The 18540-nt window shown below is 43.2% G+C and overlaps 1 protein-coding gene and 1 long non-coding RNA gene across 4 annotated transcripts; both read left to right on the plus strand.

The window, feature by feature from the left end:
• The first annotated feature begins 3242 nt into the window (after positions 1-3242).
• Positions 3243-6341, plus strand: LOC112873641. Of its 3 annotated transcripts, none has more exons than XR_003224809.1 (7): positions 3243-3458; positions 3546-3621; positions 3887-4498; positions 4574-4658; positions 4731-4978; positions 5156-5564; positions 5657-6341. It is a non-coding gene; the product is annotated as an uncharacterized LOC112873641 (long non-coding RNA). The 3 variants fall into 3 exon arrangements; XR_003224812.1 differs by having other exon boundaries at positions 4589-4658; XR_003224805.1 differs by lacking the exon at positions 3887-4498 and having other exon boundaries at positions 3252-3458; positions 4545-4658.
• A 1128-nt stretch (positions 6342-7469) lies between these two features.
• On the plus strand, positions 7470-15686 carry LOC112891535 (protein ROOT HAIR DEFECTIVE 3-like). Its single transcript, XM_025958427.1, has 23 exons — positions 7470-7674; positions 8593-8739; positions 8833-8899; positions 9015-9117; positions 9893-9963; positions 10045-10108; positions 10215-10280; positions 10421-10468; positions 10558-10620; positions 10695-10751; positions 10843-11001; positions 11079-11147; positions 11239-11330; positions 11808-11886; positions 12641-12803; positions 13441-13565; positions 13648-13910; positions 13988-14084; positions 14166-14327; positions 14450-14554; positions 14731-14825; positions 14904-15000; positions 15086-15686. Exons 2-23 carry the CDS (start codon positions 8595-8597, stop codon positions 15308-15310), a joined length of 2415 nt encoding a protein of 804 aa, XP_025814212.1. The 5' UTR covers positions 7470-7674; positions 8593-8594; the 3' UTR covers positions 15311-15686.
• The last annotated feature ends 2854 nt before the right edge of the window (positions 15687-18540 follow it).

Genomic DNA, 18540 nt, shown 5'->3' on the forward strand with positions numbered 1-18540 from the left:
TGTTCGTGTGATCCTGCCTGTTGGAACCCCTTCTAACGAGTACACCCTCCCTTTTATAGTCCAAGGGGGGTGCTTACACTGAGCCTGACCCCGACATGTGGGTCCGGCCAGCAGAAGCTTGTTCTAAGAGAGATATGGAGATCTTCATCTCCAGCTCCTCTCCGTAGTCCTCTCAATCAGGAAGTTGATGTGCGTATCCATAACTTGGATACGGCCCTGTACAGCCTTGTCTTGCACAGTATCCGGCGTCAGCGTTGCATAACAGTGAAGCCGTGCTATCTCTGTTAGGATGGGACCTCCTGTCAGGCGGTGAAGCTGCGCTGACCCGATGCATGTGCACTGTTACAGCGCACGCCTTGGCTTTGCCTATTACAGACCATCATCACGCGTGCAGCGCCGTGACGGGACTGTACACAGTCCGCGCACTGTGCACGGTGATATGACGCGCCGCCTTCAGAACAGGCGGGCTTACCGTGGTGTCAGCTTACCTGCCCCGTGTGTCAGTGGCAGGCCGCACCTTTTGACTTTGGCGCGCCCGACTCAGCTACCGCATTAAATGCTGGTAGGTGGAGAGGCGACCCGCAAGGGGCCTTAGGCCGCATGCACGCGGCGGGGCCAGCCTCGCTCCTCCCGCTGGGCAACACATGGCGGCACCGGACCCCTTCCCGGGGAAAGGGGGGCCCGGGGCCGCCGAGACCGGTCGGAGCGGGCTGGCTTGCGATGGTCCGGCCATCACACGTGGCGGCCCCGGACCTCCCAGGGGAGGCCGGGTCCGCAGGGGCTTCCCGAGAGCTCTCCCGCCCACCTGGGTGGTAGAGACCCCGGGCCTCATGGAGCTCGGGGGAGGGTCCGGAGACCGCGGTCCCAGCTGTCAGGCCCGGAGGCCGTATGCCACGTGGCCCAGAGGCGAGGGGGAGTATGGGAAGCCGAAGGCCTGGATACCCTAGCGGGAGGTACCCCTATCTGTATGTACCGACATCATATTTACAAATGCCTATGTAAAGAAAAACATTGTTCAGAACTAGGCAAATTAAACATTTTAGTTAATTAAATTACTGCCTAACTCAGGATTCATGAAGTACTAGAATTAATGAATTCATGAAATATTGCCTCCGCTGAAAATGCATCGCAGAACAGCTACAATTACAAACTATTTTTGCAACAGAGCAGAACAATAGTGCATACCTTCGAATGCAGTGCTCTAAAGTATCAAAAATCATTCATTAACCATTGTGAAACCGAAAAATAAACAAATAAAATAACTCATATAAATGCAGCTAAAATAATTTTGAATGTTAACACGCAGTGGTCACCGATTCAAATCGTGAAAGCTGTTACCCTCATGTTCCATTATCGTCGCCGCAACAGAATTAAAACGTTCAAACCAAATATGTAGCAGAGGAAATTTAACCAGAGTCAAAGCTAGCCTCCCGATTCAAACCCCGAGAAAGCGTTAACGAGAGGGAAAACAAGAGTGACCGACAGAGGGAGATCTTCCGTAGGCAGCATGTAACAGCGTAATCCCTGATCCCGGCAAGGGTCCTGCATCTAGTCCCCTAAGCACGTGTTTGGTTCGTGGGTTGAAAAGAGTTGGGTTGGGTCGAACCCGAATAAACTCGCGTTTGGATGGGAGAGTTGGGTTGGGTCCAACCGGAATAAACTTGCATTTGGATGGGAGTAGATATGGGGTGGGATGAACCTCCGAAAGAATATATAGATGCAGTTTCATTCCATTCGATCAAAACGAGCGGACAGGGTTGACCCACTTCGACCCCGTCATGCACCGTCTCTAGTCCGTTCGGGGGGCACGAGCGCCAATGAGCGAGCTGAAGCGGGGCGCGGCGCAGGGGCAACCAACTAGTGGTGTAGGGGTGGGCGGCTAGCGGCGCAGGAGCAGCGACTGGAGGCGCGCTCGAGCGAGCTTGTGCGACGCGCGACGCAGATGTGGGCGACGGGCGGTGAAGGTGCGGATGAAGCTGGGGCGTAGGGTTGGGCGACGAGCGGCCTAGGAGTAGCGGCTCGAGGCGCCACCGCACGCGGCTCAGGTGCGAACGAAGCTGGGGCATAGGGGTGGGCAGCGAGCGGCATAGGAGTAGCGGCTCGAGGTGCCACCCTGCGATGGTGCCAGCAGTGGCTTGCACAGGGGTGGAGGGACGCAGCCGGCGCGTAGCGACACGTGGCGCAATGGTGCATGTGGGTGCCGCGTGCGGCGCAGGTACGGGCAGCGAGCAGTGCAAGGGCACACAGGTGGCAGCGAGCTGCACAGGAGCAAGGGCCGAGCTCCGTGGTGGATGGCCTAGGAGCGAGCGGCCGAGCTCGAGGAAGAAGATAAGGTGTGGAGGAAAAAAGAAAAATAGAGGATGACACGTGGGGTCTACTGATGACATGTGGGATCCACAGGTACTCGTCACTAGCAGTATGAAAATATCATCCATCATATCCCTCTTAATCTCTCTAACAAAACAAAGAACTGGATTGGATCCATCCCTCTTAAGCAAACTCGTGATAAGATTAAATCCAACCTTAAAAATAGGATAAACTTAGCCTATTCTATTTAGTCCCCGAAACAAACACATGCTAAATCTCGCCCCAGAAGGCAATCCCGATCGCAACCTAGACATTGGGTGGGCTCCGTCTGATTCAGATCCACCCCGACCAACATCAACAACCTATAACCGATAACACGAAGAAGAACAAATTTACGGCGATGATGAAAAGCGAAATGAACAGGCGCGGGCTCGTGACATCCGGATGAATGCCGACTAGTGGGCCTGGAAAACCAATTCACCCCATGCCGTGGAAAACTCGCATGTGTCCTTGCTCCTTTCGATCACAGAAGGTGAAATGGATGGCAGATGGAGGCGGCCGTGCAGACACGCCAGTGGCGAGCTATATGATGGGCAGTGTGGGCATTGGTCCACCCTAAAATTTTTTTGTCCACTATCAATTAACCTCAGAAATTTGGTCGGCATATCTCATGTGTTTTCTATTTTTCTATCGATACGATTTCCTGTACCGTGGAACTCTTCGTGTTTCCAGATCCTAACGCTACGCATTTGTAGTTTGCAGGCTGAAATCCTACAAACTGGAGCTAGCTTTGCGAGCTAAAAATTTATTAAGTGGACCATCCTAGTTTGAAAATTTAGCTATGGCACTGAGACGCGCTGACGTATGGCCGGCTGGTATGAAGTCTTCTATCAATTGGGAGACCAATTTTTGGTGAGACCTTTACCTCCCCCGTCGTTATTTTGCCGTGCGCAATCTGCACCGTCCAGCAATCGTGGCTAGCGCACGCCCCACTCCCTGCCCGTAAGAAGCGCATCGCCCTGCCGCGATGGTTTTCTAGCCGTCCGCTGCCCACCCTCCTGCCGTCGATTAGTATTAGGTTAACAAAATAGTTCCGGTCTTCAAGCGATCTTGATCTCGATCTGAGAGGAGCGACTGCGGCAGAAGAGGAGGTAGGCACTAGCGCTGGTGCCCTGGCGGCGATTGTTTTCCACCGCATCTAAAAGGAGTGGCTGCCTCGCTTGATCTCATGTCAATAGGCACCTGCGGCGGAGGCGGCTCCAGCAGATCGGCAGGCGGCCGCGGTGTGGTCATTCCGGTGTTCCCCGCACACGGGTAAGCGTTAAAATAGAACCCCCTCAACCTCCTCCTTTCATCCCTCTACTCCTCGAACCCTGTCATGCCCTAGATCGTCGGCAATTCGGCTGCACAGTGCTGCCGGCCACCATGGAAGGAGAAGCCCGAGCTTTTGCATATTAGTCCTTGGATATATCTATAATTTGGATGATTCTCATTGTGTCTTGGCAGACTTATCGAAAACTCCCTAGATATATCAGATCTTTCCAAACGGTGCCCAGCCATGATCTTTTACATATATCAGGTCACAAGCAATAGTCTGGAGATAGACAAACCAGGAGAAAATGCGAGCTTCAGTGTTTCACCTGGTTTGCCTTTGCATTATCCTCTTGTACCATCTTCTTTTCCCCTGTAATGGCAGGTATGGTGTTTACAGCACTGTAATATCTGTCGTAAAAATAGAGAACAGCCATCTCAACATGTGGTCCACCAGATTGCAGGAGCATGTCTCGTGTAGTTTGTACTGTGCTGGTTGCAGCCCCATATCGTGTCCCTCGTAAGCACTGAATGAATTTCCCTCTGTACAAGATAACAATGATTTATTTGACCTCAACCTGTCTTCCGCTTGCTAGCAGAAAAAAACATACGCACAAATCTATCTTAATTCACTATATTGCTCTGGATCAACTCTGTACCATTTGATCTGATCCTGTGTGGCTATTTGTGAGATATGTCGTTTCTTTTCCACCTGATGCTGAGCTGAGACCTGAGAGCTCAAGCTTGGAGGTCACCCATCTCCTTTGGCTCGAGCTCTCTGAGCTCGTCCGCTTCACTCCTACTGCAGCTCTGGTAGAACATGCAGCTGACGATGATCTCCAGCACGCCTGCGTTAATGATGTGCGCCTGTCTTTTTTTGGTTGGTGCTGTCCTCAACTATTGGTTTAATTTTTTTTGTTTTATAGAAGAACAAAGTTAACAGCAGGTGATCCAGCCCTTTGTGTTTCAGCAGATGGAGCACAATAGGAATTGTGTTTCTAGGGAACCATTTGCTGATTTGACCAACACTGGTGGCATCGGTAAGTGGCCTAACTCAGACAAGCAAACTATATTTGTGTCACTATTGATGAAAATTATTCAACTGATTGCAGTAGATGTAGATTCGAAGGAGCTTAAAGAGGCAGATGGAGTGAGTGCGTTCTGCTTCAGTATCCGAAGATCAGAAAAACGAGCGTAACAAGAGATGGTGTGAAGCTTATAAGAGGAAAAAGGAGATGAATAGAGAGCAGGAAAACAAATGTATTGATACTGTTCAGGCTGCGCAGTAGACAATTCGACTTACAAATGTATTGGCTCCACCGGGATGACACCTATCGCGGATGTGAAAATGTTTGGCAAGGTACATGCTTGATCACCATATTTACCCTCACATCTGATTAAATTTGGTTTTGGTTGTAGACTATTTGGTTGATTGCTGATTTATAGAGGTTAATGAACCAAATGATTATACGGAGGATATGGACTACCAAATCACCGAACATACTTCAGATTGTAACCTCTTTGCTCTTCTGTTCAGGTTGTACGACGGATTGCACGTGCAACAGCTCTGTTGCGGGGAGGATGGATATAGCAGAATGCCAGCGAAAGAATTTAGCTCAACGAGGGTCTGTTTGGTTCGTGGGCTTATTCTAGCCTGGCTAGAATCTAGAGCCAGGCCAGCCCAAGCCTGTCCAATATTAGCAATCTATGCCGTATTTGGTTTCTTGGTCAATCCAAGTCTGGCTAGCTCAAGATTGTATTTGGTTGCTGTACATTTGATATAATAACTGTGTCTTGGCTGAAGGGTGAAGTACCGATCTCTTTTTCCCCTCTCTCTCGCCATTGCTCCATCCACATCATCGTCAGCCCTTCCCCGCCGCCGCCGCCGCCGCCGCGGGCGACGCATGTCCAGGAAGAAGAAGCCACGAGTTCCATAAATTTCACTGGTCCATTCATATGTTCTTCTCTTCAGTAAATCCCAATAGCTAGTCATTACAGCTTAATTTATTTTGACAAATTCCTCTACATTCGCTTGCAGGTGAAGAAATTGCACGATGTTGGGATGACGCAGCTGCCCAATCCGCCCCATCTCTGCTCTGAAAGCTTTCTCCGATAGTGGGCAGGAGTGAAGGCGTCAGCGCAGACCCGTCCCGAAGCGGCGGCCCCGAAGACCCCCGCGGCGATGACGGCCGAGGCCGGCGCCCCCCAGCCCGCGGCCGCAGCGCGAGGAGAGCCGTCGGATGCTCCGCCCCCGCGGGCGAGCGGGAGCCGCGCGAAGACCTCCGCCGCCACGCGGGGAGCGCCGGCCGCGCCGCGCCGCCGGCCGTGCGGAGGACCTCCGCGCGCCGCGGGTGGGGAGCGCCGCCGGCCGCGCGTCGGACCTCCGCCGCCGCGGGCTGCTGTGGAACGAGGGGGGCGAATCCAAGTTCGCAGCTGCTGTCTTGGAACGAGAAAGAAGAGGAAGGTGGACGCCCAGCGGGTGACGCGAGACAAGTCCTGGAGCACCTTCGGCTTGGGCAAGCATGGCTAACTGGAGACGCTCGTGATTCACGTTACCGTGGAGGCAGGCTAAGGGGCCGATTTGGTTTGTTGTAGCCTGGCTAAAGAGGCTAGCCAGGTATCCAAACATACGCTGGTGTGGCTTATTGGAGTGTGGTTGGGGTTTAGCCATCCAAGTCCAGTATTTGGTACATTTTATATTATTAATGATCTTTTAGTCTTAACGAGGAGGTATGTTTATTATAATTTTCTTAATTATATTTGCTAAATTTGGGACGGGACATTTAAGAAAGTTTCTTATGCTTTGCTTTCCAAGGAAAAATCCTTATGGCTGAATATTAGTATTATGATTTCTTATGCTATAATATTTTCAAGGCCTCCACTGTGATAATATCACCGAAGTGAATTGACTTTTTGCTGCTTCCCGTCATCAAGGCCCTCGAGCCAGTTTTTTAGGCCCTATGTTTTCTCTTCGGCACGCTTATCCTGGGTTTCATAGCAACTACGTAGGTTCTCATCCAGCCTCCATCTCGCGTGCCTGCCGTTGCCTGCGTTCGACATCGGCTCCGCAGTCGCGCACGCGCCTACCGTTGCCTGTGTCAACATTGGCTGCGTGGCCTCTGTCGCGCGTGCCATGCTAGCCATTGCTATGCGCCCTGCCATTGCGCGTGCCATCGCCTGCGCTGTTGCCCACATGGTCTATGGTCCTAAGCATATCGTTGTCGCTCGTGCGTCTGCCGTTGCCTGTGTCCGACACGGGTGCCCATCCTGCCATCGCGTGCGCGCTTGCTGTCGTCTGCGTGCGCCGTTAAGGGGTTGTCTTTTGCATGCTGAGATGCTGAAATGTTGTTGCAGGATTGTTTAGTTGTGTGGAAGCAATAAACCAGTACCACTTGTTATATAATGGTGTGAACTCTAATAGATTTGCGTGTGGGAATCTTAACCGCTGTGATGTTTGTTGAATAAAAAATATGTTCTAAACATTTTTGCAAATCCAAATTTGATCAAAATTATTTGTGACATATGTTTTAACGACAGTTCTGATGAGTGATGACACTATAATTGAGCACTCCTATTTATCTTTAGTCAATGATATATTTATAGTGTGTAAATTATGTTTGAGCACTTCTATTATTTTGGTTATTGATGTCTTTATTCATGATTTTCTTTACCCTAGCAAGCCACGGCACGGGCACACCCTAGTTATCTAATAAATTAGTAGTAATCTACTATTTTATTTCACTTAATAAATATTCTTTTCTCTTTTATTTCAATGAAACTGAATCTATATTCTTTTTTGTTTGGTGCATCTCCGTCTTGCCCGATCTCCACTCCCACTACCGGTCCGGATCCATTCCCGTCATTCACCGCCGCCACACTGACAGCCCTCCCCCTCACGGCTCAGGTCCTCAGGCTCATCTCTGTTTCTTTCCACCTTTCCCTTCTTTCTGACTCTCCTGCCTTGGTCTTCCTTCCCTGGCGGCGACGATTGGGCGAGCGGCGGCGTCATTCGTCACGTCTTCGCCCAGCCCTTTGCCGGCGACGAGCATCCACCAGGTATGCCTGCCCCTTCTCTTTCCTTCTGCTGTGCGAGACGGAGCACCCTAAACCCTAACAAACTATTTGTACTCGGATCTGATCCAGTTACAATATATTACCTACTAACTTCGATTTCGTTTGCAAAAATTATCGGGTACATGTGTACACCCATGTCATATGCTGGGTCCGCCCCTGCATTTAATCCTCCTGCATTGATATTCAACTTGACAGGCATAGTACGCTAGTAACCAGACATTTACTTTGTTTTTATTCTTGTGGAAGCTTTGGTTGCGTTTAGATCATGGCCACACTTTGCCTAGCTCACACTGGCAAAGCCTTCAAAAGCAAGAGCTATTATTTTTTTTTGATAATAAAAGCAAGAGCTATTATTTGGTTGCTCAGTGTAGCAGCACATTCAAAACACACGATCTTTCATGTAACTGCTTGCTTGCCGATGACTGAGAGCTAAGTCAGCTCGCCTGGCCGGGCAAGCTATTTCTTGCCGCTGCAGGCTAGATTGCCTCCAAAAGCCAGGATTTTCTATTGGTACCAAATGCCAATGTTTGCTGAGCAAGACTAGACTAACGTTTGCCTGAGATCCAAACACACCCTTTAAATAGTAATTCCAATAAGCTGCATTGCTTGGTTTTGCGGCGACATGGCAAACACTTGCCTGCCATTCTGTTCAACTTGATGGTCTTGTCCTTAAAAACCCTAAATATCGGCGTTCTTTTGTGACTTCTTCGAGTATTGTTGCTGTAAGCTCTGTGTCGCTGTGTGTTTGTTTTGTCACATTTTGTTTTTGGAGAAATCTTTGAGGCAGGTGATATGCTGCAGTCATCTTCTCTCTGCTTCGATTTATGCCTTTCCCCCTTGCCCAGCATATACTGTGATGGCTTATACTTCTACTTCATACGTTCCTACCCTGCGGAACAGAAATGGGGCATGCATTCTCGATGCAGCTCATCGACGGAGATGGGGTCTTCAATGTTTCTGTATTGGATAATTTCATGAAGGAAGTTAAACTGGGTGAATGCGGGCTCTCGTATGCTGTTGTATCAATAATGGGCCCGCAAAGTAGTGGTATGGGGTTTCTCCTTTTCTCGTTCTTTCCATATGTTTAGTGAGCACTTTCTCTTATCTGATTACATTGTTGACTCCAACTTTCTTTTTCAGGGAAGAGTACACTTTTGAATCATCTATTTGGCACCAGTTTTAGGGAGATGGATGCTTTCAAAGGAAGGCATGCTTCTATTATTTTATATTTTTGTTTTTGTGTCTTTGCTTAGCAGAAACTTCCTGGTTTTCATGGAGCCTATTCTTGTCTGTAACTTTGGTAGCATTCTTGGAATTTTCAGGTCACAAACTACGAAAGGTATATGGTTAGCAAAGGCCCAAAACATTGAACCATGCACCCTTGTAATGGATTTGGAAGGAACTGATGGAAGAGAGAGGGGAGAGGTAATGAAAATGAAGATAATGAGAAATTATGATTTTGGTGGGGGGTGTGTGTGTGGGGTTGGGGGGGGGGGGAGGGATTGTAATTTGAACTTTGAACCAATGTACTGAAACTTGGTAACATTTATCACCTGTCATAGGACCTTGTGGTGAGTAATGAGAATCACCTTTGAACTGGTTTCCTATCAGATTTATATATACAGAAGTAGTAACACAGTTGTTCAGCTCTAATGGGCAGAGCTGCCAAATTGAATTCTTGTGTCAATGACCCTTCTAACCTGCCTTTTAATTAACCAGCATGGCCACATGAATAACCGACATTTATCTGGGTAATAACTGGGGTAGGTACCAGTAAAAGTAACTTGCTGATTATTTGTGCTACCAGGCCTGTTTTAAGAACATTAATACGAAACTTTGCTAGCAGTGCCACATAAACTGCATGCTTAAAGTCATTTGGGCATCTCCAATAAGCCATCCTATACTCGCCTTCGCATCCAGTGCTAAGCCTGCAATGCCTTCCTCATTGGTTTGAGCTTATCTTATTATAAATTTTTTATGGAAGGAGGACTCCAGTGTATTAGATAAGCCAAACAATGTGCTGCCTGTCGCATCCTTGCTTCAGCTTATTGGTGAACAAGCTGTAGCTGAAATTGGCTCATACTGAACCATCTGATTGCCCATAGATGTCAGGGTTAACGATTGCTGTTAGATTTTGTGTTGCAAAAATTTTACTCCTCATTGTGCCTGTATAACCTGTACTTCATCTATTTGATGTCAGGATGACACAGCCTTTGAGAAGCAAAGCGCATTGTTTGCTTTGGCTGTTTCGGATATTGTGCTTATCAATATGTAAGTTATGCTAAGTGATTAGAGTTGGACTTATTATTTAATTGTGCAATTGAACAATTGTTTTCTTTCCTCCTTCCATAGGTGGTGTCATGACATTGGCAGGGAACAGGCTGCAAACAAGCCTCTTCTGAAGACCGTTTTCCAGGTTACTTTGTTGAAACTGATATCTTAATTTTAATATCTTATTTATTTATTACCCTTTAGTGGTATACGAGGCATTACATATTCTCAGGAATTGTTTATCTGTGTAGGTCATGATGAGGTTGTTTAGTCCTCGTAAAACAACATTATTATTTGTAATTCGCGACAAATCGAAGGTGAGTGTTTGATATTGCTGCTGTTAGGCTGCTTAGAACTATGATAAGTTGCTGATCAACTGTTAACTTTCTTAGTTTTTCCCTATCCAATATATTTGTGTATACAAAAAGTAATGTCTGCTATTTTTGGTTTAAAACAGACACCCCTGGAAAATCTTGAACCTATTCTAAGGGAAGATATTCAGAAGGTATTTCTCTTAGTTGATTATCTTTCATGTGTTGTGCCTGATGTTTCATTGTATTTTTAGTGTGTTGAGCTGTTTTCATTCTGATGCAGATATGGGATGCTGTTCCCAAACCCCATGCCCATAAAGAAACTCCGCTAAGTGAATTCTTCAACGTAAACTTCTTAACCTAGTCCTTGTTCTTGTTGTGGTTTATGGTGGATTTACTCAATGTCAATCCCACATCCAGGTAGAAGTTGTGGCTCTATCCAGTTATGAGGAAAAAGAAGAGTTATTCAAAGAACAGGTGGTTGTAAATACAATGTAAATTTCTAAATACATGCTTATTGCTGATCTCCCAATGATTATGCCTAATAGTAAATGACTTTTTTTTGAAGGTTTCCCATTTAAGAGATAGATTTCAGCATTCTATTGCTCCTGGTGGACTTGCTGGAGACCGCCGTGGCGTTGTCCCAGCTTCAGGTTTTTCTTTTAGTTTACAGCAATTTTGGAAGGTCATTAAGGAGAACAAAGACCTTGATCTACCTGCACATAAAGTGAGTACCCTCCACTATTTATTCATTTGAGCTACCAGCATCTTGTATATTGACATATCCTTCTATGATCGGTTCAGGTTATGGTGGCTACTGTACGTTGTGAGGAAATTGGTAATGAGAAAGTTGCCAGTTTTACAGCTGATGAGGTGATTATAGACTTAAAAGTGCATATTGTACTTGAGACATGGTATATAGAACTTTTGATTCACTGATGCTAAGATATTTTTATATGTAAAGGAATGGCAACAATTTGAGGAGGCCATTCAACATGACTATGTACCTGGGTTTGGGAAGAAACTCAGCAACCTTCTTGATAGATGTTTATCAGAGTGAGTTCTTTAGTCTTTATGAGTAATCTTTTCTCTTATTATTTTTGTGGTATTCCTAAAGTCAGAAAACATGCAAGGCTGGCTCCTGCTATTTACCAGTCAGACTGGCTGGTGATGGGATCCTGAAGTGTCTCTTATTATTCTTGTTGAGATAGGCCAACTCTAGCCACTCTATCCAAGATAGAAGTGTCTCATAGGTTCTCATTGGACTATAGGATCGTTACTGATTACTGCAAAATAGCAGAGTCCAGGGGCATATCCTGGTTTGGGACCCTATCTATTCCTAATGAACTTCTCATGGCAATCTTGTTGGGTGTTGGCATAGGAACAAAACATTCTGTAAAGCATATCTTTTTCTTATTGATGAATTACTTAGTTTATCATCTAAAAGAAATGCAATGTTTATTTCTTATCATACATTGCGAGTACTATCTGAAAAAGAGAGAACAACTTGAAGATTTACTTCTTTGATTGAAGGTATGACATGGAGGCTATTTATTTTGACGAAGGTGTCAGAACCTCAAAAAGACAACAACTTGAGTCTAAACTCTTGCAGGTTGTCCCTTCTTCTCTCACTCGTCTTTTTTTTTTGTTACAGACACACTTGATCCATTGCATCAAATTATAGATGCGCCTCACCTCACTTCCTCATATTTACTCCCGTTTATATATATGTACTCGCTACCTAACATTTACTATCTGTATATAAATGTGTGTTGCTTTGGACATGGCAGTCTCCAAGAGGCAACTCTCTAATGCTTTCTATCACAATATGTTGGTTAAAAGTATGAGATACAGTATGATGGAAGTATTTTTTGTTGATGGACATAGTATTGCTTTCATGAGGTGAATCTAGATATAGCTGCTTATATTTGTAGCCAAATTTAAAATTCAACTGATTCTTGCCCAAAATGGCATACATACACCAAGGGAACGAGCAACAGTTGATGCAAGTATTTATGGTGTAGAGCATGAACCAGTCCATATACGTACACCACATTAGTTATCTGGAATTGAATGTGAAATCAAATATTGATCTCATTTCCTGTGTACTGATTGCCCTATTTTGTAGAACTGATTAGTGAAAGAGTGAAAGCTTTTTACCATAGAACCTAAACCTAAGTCGAGTCTTGAGAGCATTCTCGTATTCATTTTCTGCCATGACTTGTTATTTCTCAATGGGTTTTCTTGCTTGATCCTAACTGAGTTTGGATCACTAATTTAGTCTGATGTGCTGCTTATCTTGTTGCTCTAAAACATTATTTTGGATGACTTCATTCCTAAACACATGCCTATTTCATCTCCTATAGCTTGTCAATCCTGCGTACCAATTGCTTCTGGGTCACTTACGGACTAGAACTTTGGAAGGATTTAAGGAATCCTTTGACAAGGCCCTAACAAAGGAGGGGTTTGCTGTTGCTTCTCGTGATTGTACGCAGACTTTCTTAGAACAGTTTGATAAAGGATCTGAAGGTATGGTTTCAGGAATGCTATCTATTCACTTCCTCATAGTTTCTTTAGCCTACCCCAACTTTCTTGGGACTAAAAGGCTTTGTTTTGATTTTTTTTTCTTCAGAAAGGTTATGTCACCTGTTAGTTGACTCTGGGTTGTGGTGGGGATATTAATTTGGGCTCTGAGTGGATGGTGAGGTATAATTTTATAATCCAGTCAGGCACTTTTTAGGATAGAAGTATACAACTTACAGTTCAAGAGCCCACAAGCATAATTCGAGCAGACTAACTTTCTAGAGCTAACCATTTAGCATTAGAAAGTACTTGATGCATAACTTCCTGTTCTCCATTTCAGTATGGAAATTTTGACAAATGGGCAAGTATGTTTCTGGTTCTGTTGGTGAATCTACCAGCCACTTGAAGAGTAAAATAAGACCTGTAGATAGGCTTACCATAAAACAATGTGTATCTGCTGTTGGTGTTTAAGTTTTCAGAACTAATCGAAGCATTATTGATTGCCTGCTATATTTATTAGGACACAAACTTTTGAGTAAAGTCTTATTCTAGATAATGTTATTTTTTTAATTTAGAACCCACTCCTTTTCTACCTAAAGTCCTAAACATATGTCTTGTTACATATGAGCTCTCTCTTTGACAGATGCTGCTATTCAACAAGTGAAATGGGATCCCTCAAAAGTTAAGGATAAGCTTAAGCGTGACATTGAGGCACATGTGGCTTCAGTTCGTGCCGCAAAATTATCTGAACTTTGTGCCAAATATGAGGTTGCTCGCTTCTTCGAATTCATCTGTTTATGTCATAGCAAAGAACATAGAACCCTTGCCTAATCTTCTAATGTTGTTTCAGGCACAACTTACCAAAGCTCTGGCAGAACCTGTTGAAGCTCTGCTAGATTCAGCCAGTGAAGATACCTGGCCAGCCATCAGAAAGCTTCTTCAACGTGAGACAAAAGCTGCTATTTCAGGTCTCGAATCTGCTCTTTCAGCTTTTGAACTCGATGAAGCAACTGAGAAAGAATTGCTTGTGAAATTGGAGAACCATGGAAGAAGCGTTGTTGAATCAAAGGCAAAAGAAGAGGCTGGAAGGGTCTTGATTCGCATGAAGGACAGGTGAACTTACTGCATATCTGCTACAGAATGAGAAACATATCTTCTGTATGAAGACTAAATTGAATATTTTGTTGCAGGTTCTCAACACTATTCAGTCGTGATGCTGACTCAATGCCAAGGATGTGGACAGGAAAGGAGGACATAAAAGCTATTACCAAAACTGCACGTTCAGCTGTATGTCAAATGTCGGTACTATATTTGAAACATAACTGAATTGTTTTAATAACTGAAAATTATTTTCCCATTTTACTACAGTCCATGAAGTTGCTGGCAACTCTGGCTGCAATTCGGTTGGATGAGGATGGTGACGACATAGAAAACACTCTCTCCATTGCTCTTGTTGATACGGCGAGACCTGGGACTACCGATAGAAGTATCCAATCGTTCGATCCACTTGCCTCCAGCTCATGGGAGAGGGTAAGGAATATGCCACATCTATGCTCTTCTGCTGAAGGCCTGAAGCAATTCTCTGGCTCTTAGTTTCTTCTTTAAGCACAGATATGTTTGGGTGTTGCTAAAGGGATGTCATTAATGTGCAGGTTCCTGAGGAGAAAACTTTAATTAGCCCTGTCCAGTGCAAATCTTTGTGGAGGCAATTTAAAGCTGAAACAGAGTATACAGTCACTCAGGCCATAGCTGCTCAGGTATCTCACAAGATCCATTTATACATGTGCTCATTATGTGCTACAAAAACTGTGGTGCCTATCATCTCAGTCCTTTATTTTGTTTGTTGTCCGCTGGAAATATTGACTGTCATCTCAATATGATTTTTTATATGTAAAAAATCTAGATACTAAACATGTACAGTTGCCTTCATCAGGAAGCAAATAAGAGGAACAACAACTGGCTTCCACCTCCATGGGCACTCGCTGCAATGGCTATTCTTGGATTCAATGAGTTTATGACATTGCTAAAGTATTTTTTTTTGCAGAATCATACATTAATTCTTATTAAGGTATTTACATTTTGATCTGACTTTTACTTGGATAACAGGAATCCACTGTACTTGGGTGTCATATTTGTTGTCTTCCTTGTTGGGAAGGCCATTTGGGTACAATTAGACATTGCCGCTGAATTCCAAAATGGATTTGTGAGTATTCAAACCATTTCTACTGTTCTGTTTTGTGGCCTCCTAAAAAGGGTTTGTAAACTGATATGTTTGTAATGTTATACAGCTTCCGGCCCTCCTTTCACTGTCAACAAAATTTGTTCCCACAATAATGAACATTTTGAAGCGATTAGCAGACGAGGGGCAGAGACCTGCAGCCCCCGAAAGGCAAAGAGAGATGGAACTCCAACAAACAAATCGTCCTTCGTACAGCAATGTGACGTCTGCAGGGTCGTCCAGCGTAACCACGATAGAGAATGGACCCGAGTATTCAAGCCTGGTGGCAAAATGATTTCTCAGGTCTATAGCTTTTTGCTGAAAACTAACCCTGCAGTTTGAGGCTGCACATGGCCTCGAACCTATGGAGGTTGAAGTGCCATCCAGATTTTGTAAGCTTGCCCTTCTCAAAATGATGTATGGAGATCACACGGGCCGTCCACCTTGGATGTTTGATGAATTTGGGGCTGGTAGTTGTTTGTAAGAACGTGGTATAATAACTTTGTTCTGTTTCACTGTAACATCATATATGATAGTTGTATAAAGTTCAGGCCAAGGGGTACACGGCAGCGCATTCAAATGCTACACTGTACTCGTTTCATAGTTGCTATGTAAATGTCTCAAAACCGTCATCAGTTTGCATTGGGAATGTATTGGGTTTTCTTCGGTAACAGAAGTGCAAGCAATCCTTTTGCATTTTATTGTTCCTAGTGGCCATGGTTTACATTAATTTCTCTTTCTTGATTTATATCGCAAATTCTCAACGTCCAGAATGACAGCATTTTCTGGCAGAAGCATGCTGGAGTTGAACTGCTGTGCTGACTCTCATTGGCAGTGAAAATTTTACAGACTCGTAGTACAACTGAACTGACATTTTTCCATTTTCATTCACGATGTGATTCCGCCGTCCGCTGTTTGGCAACCGACATGGAGGAGATGTTTCCTCCTATTGCACTCATGATCCGCCTCATGTCAAGTCCATGTATCAAGCCCTATTGCACTCACGATCCGCCTCATGTCAAGTCCATGTATCAAGCCCAAGGGCAGAGGGGCTATCTGCCTCGCTGGGCTACTGCCTTGGCCCCTCCGCCGGGAGCAATTATGCATCAGGTGATGGTAAAATCATAAATCATCTTAAGATGTGCGATGCTCAGTTAAAGTATGATGGGCCGCGTACCGGTATTAACATTTGCGGCGGGTCCATCCACTCAACAGATCCAGTGCACGCACCCGTATAAAGAAACAGAACAGTGCATGCATTCAACAGAGGGCAAAATTGATGACGTCACCCTACATGCAAAGAAGATTCAAACTAAAAAAATATATGTCTTAAACTGTGCATCCAAATTCAATTTTGATTGCATCACTAGATTTTTTACAATAAGTTCTTCAAAATAAGATCTCACTTGACTATCTTTACAAAAATTTTATATTTTTACCAAGTTAGAATAATTTTGAAGATACAGGACAACTTCGATTAACTTAAAGAACAAAATAAGTGCACGTGTTGAACAAAATATACGAACCCACGGAACAAAGATGTATACTCTTGGATAAATTACACAAGCCCATAGAAAAAAAATTTGTACTCCTAAAATAAATTATATAAACTTATTAAATATTAATTGTATGTATACTCTTGGATAAATTACACAAACCCATAGAAAAAAATATTTGTACTCCTAAAATAAGTTATATAAACTTATTAAATATTAATTGTAGGCATCGAACAAATTAATATTAACTAATGCAATAAATATGTATACTCCTATAACAAATTATAAAAATTCACAAAACAAATTATGCAACTTACAAAACAAAACACGTGTCAAACAAAATATAAATTTTACAGAAAATGATGTATACTACTGGAACAAATTAGAAGACGTCATAGAACAAATATTTATACTCACGGAGCAAACTTTACAAACTTACGGAGCAAATAGTTGTAATCCTAGATTAAATTATACGAAACTCACAAAATTGTACATCCAAATAAATAAATAATGGATATATGACAAATATTATACTTTATGAAGATAAAGTAAATAGCTATGGCAGGTATTAGGAAAGAAACATGAACAAAATAAGAACCAAAAGAGAAAATTAAACCATGGCATACCACGTGAAATAAAAGTTAAAGAGAAAATAGAAAAATAAGCTATTCTTATTCTTGAACTAAATATGTATTGATGGTGAATGTATTAGAATACAATAAAAAATAAATGAAAAGAAAAGAAAAAGGATAGAACAAATAAGTAAATACAAATAAAAGAGAAGGGAAAAAACTAAAAAAGTATAAGTATGAAATAGAAAAAAACTTAATCAAATAAGGAAATGAGTATAAGTATGAAATAGAAAAAAACATAATGAAATAATCAGAGGTATATAAGTATAAAATATATAAAAATAAATTTGTTAGTATACAAAGTAAATAAATCATTTTATATCACCCACTAGTGAGTCTATGATATGAAGAAACTAGTAATCATGAAGAGAAGTATAGATTTGTTAACTGGTTAGTGTAAATACAAATGATACTAATTGTATAAAATAATGTGCTGCAAACTAAGGAAAAACACATACATATGAGAATTAGGAAAAGAAAAGAATGAAAAAGAAAAATAGGATAGAGATTATGATGGGAAAAAGTCAAATATAGATTTCTTTAGATCCAATTATAAGAAATAAAGATGAATGATATATTTTAAAAAAATGACGAAAGGGGAAGGAAGAGAAAAAGAAATAAAATGAATAGAAAAGGAAAAAAATTGGAGAGTAAAAGGAAAGGAAATGAAATTGGGAAGAGATAATAAGCAGGAAGAAGGGAAAGCCTACAGCTAGGTACTCTCCCAAGAACAAAGAGAATGGGCTAAGAAAAGAAAAAATAAAAAGATAGAAATAATAAAAGGATGTTAATAAAGCTAAGATAAATAGGAGAGATAAATTGTAAAAAAGTTTAGAAGGAACGAAGGAGTAGACAATAAAAAAAAGGAGGAAAGAAGAAAAAAGGAATAAAACAAAGAAAGAAACAAACGAACCTCGTAATGATGTTGCTTAGACCACAGTGGAACAGAACAATGATGACATGTACTTGCATTAGCTGTGTTTTCGTATGGTAGGTACATTAGCTGCGTATCGGTATGGATCATGAAGGCAGCAACAGTGGTAAAAAATATAAGCAACTAATATGGGCCAAAACAGGAAACGGGCTGAATTAAAACCAGATGCTTACGTAAAATTCTTCACACAACGGAATAGTAATTTGCAGCACAGGCGATATATAGTTCCCCGCCCCTCTGCCCCCTTGCATGAGGTGGTGGTCTCACGATCTCCTCCCGTGCTCCTCGGCTCCTCGTCCCTCTACCCTACCACACGCAGTCACGATTTTCGCGTGTTATACAAATTTTTTCGGTTCAATCAATTTTGCAGGTATGCTTTATTTCAAAACACACTCTTTTCTGTTAATCAAATATTTTCCCTAGATATTCACATGCTTGAAGGACTGGAATGCATTTGATTTAG

The sequence above is a fragment of the Panicum hallii genome, chromosome 1, assembly GCF_002211085.1.
Source record: "Panicum hallii strain FIL2 chromosome 1, PHallii_v3.1, whole genome shotgun sequence".
In the NCBI taxonomy this organism is placed as follows: Eukaryota; Viridiplantae; Streptophyta; class Magnoliopsida; order Poales; family Poaceae; genus Panicum; species Panicum hallii.

Excerpts from the sequence above, each read along its gene's own strand:
- LOC112891535 (XM_025958427.1), top strand. The coding sequence starts at position 8,595 with ATGGGGCATGCATTCTCGATGCAGCTCATCGACGGAGATGGGGTCTTC. Across the intron at positions 10,621-10,694 it reads CGCTAAGTGAATTCTTCAAC|GTAGAAGTTGTGGCTCTATC; the intron begins GTAAACTTCTTA and ends TCCCACATCCAG. Across the intron at positions 12,804-13,440 it reads GTTTGATAAAGGATCTGAAG|ATGCTGCTATTCAACAAGTG; the intron begins GTATGGTTTCAG and ends TCTCTTTGACAG.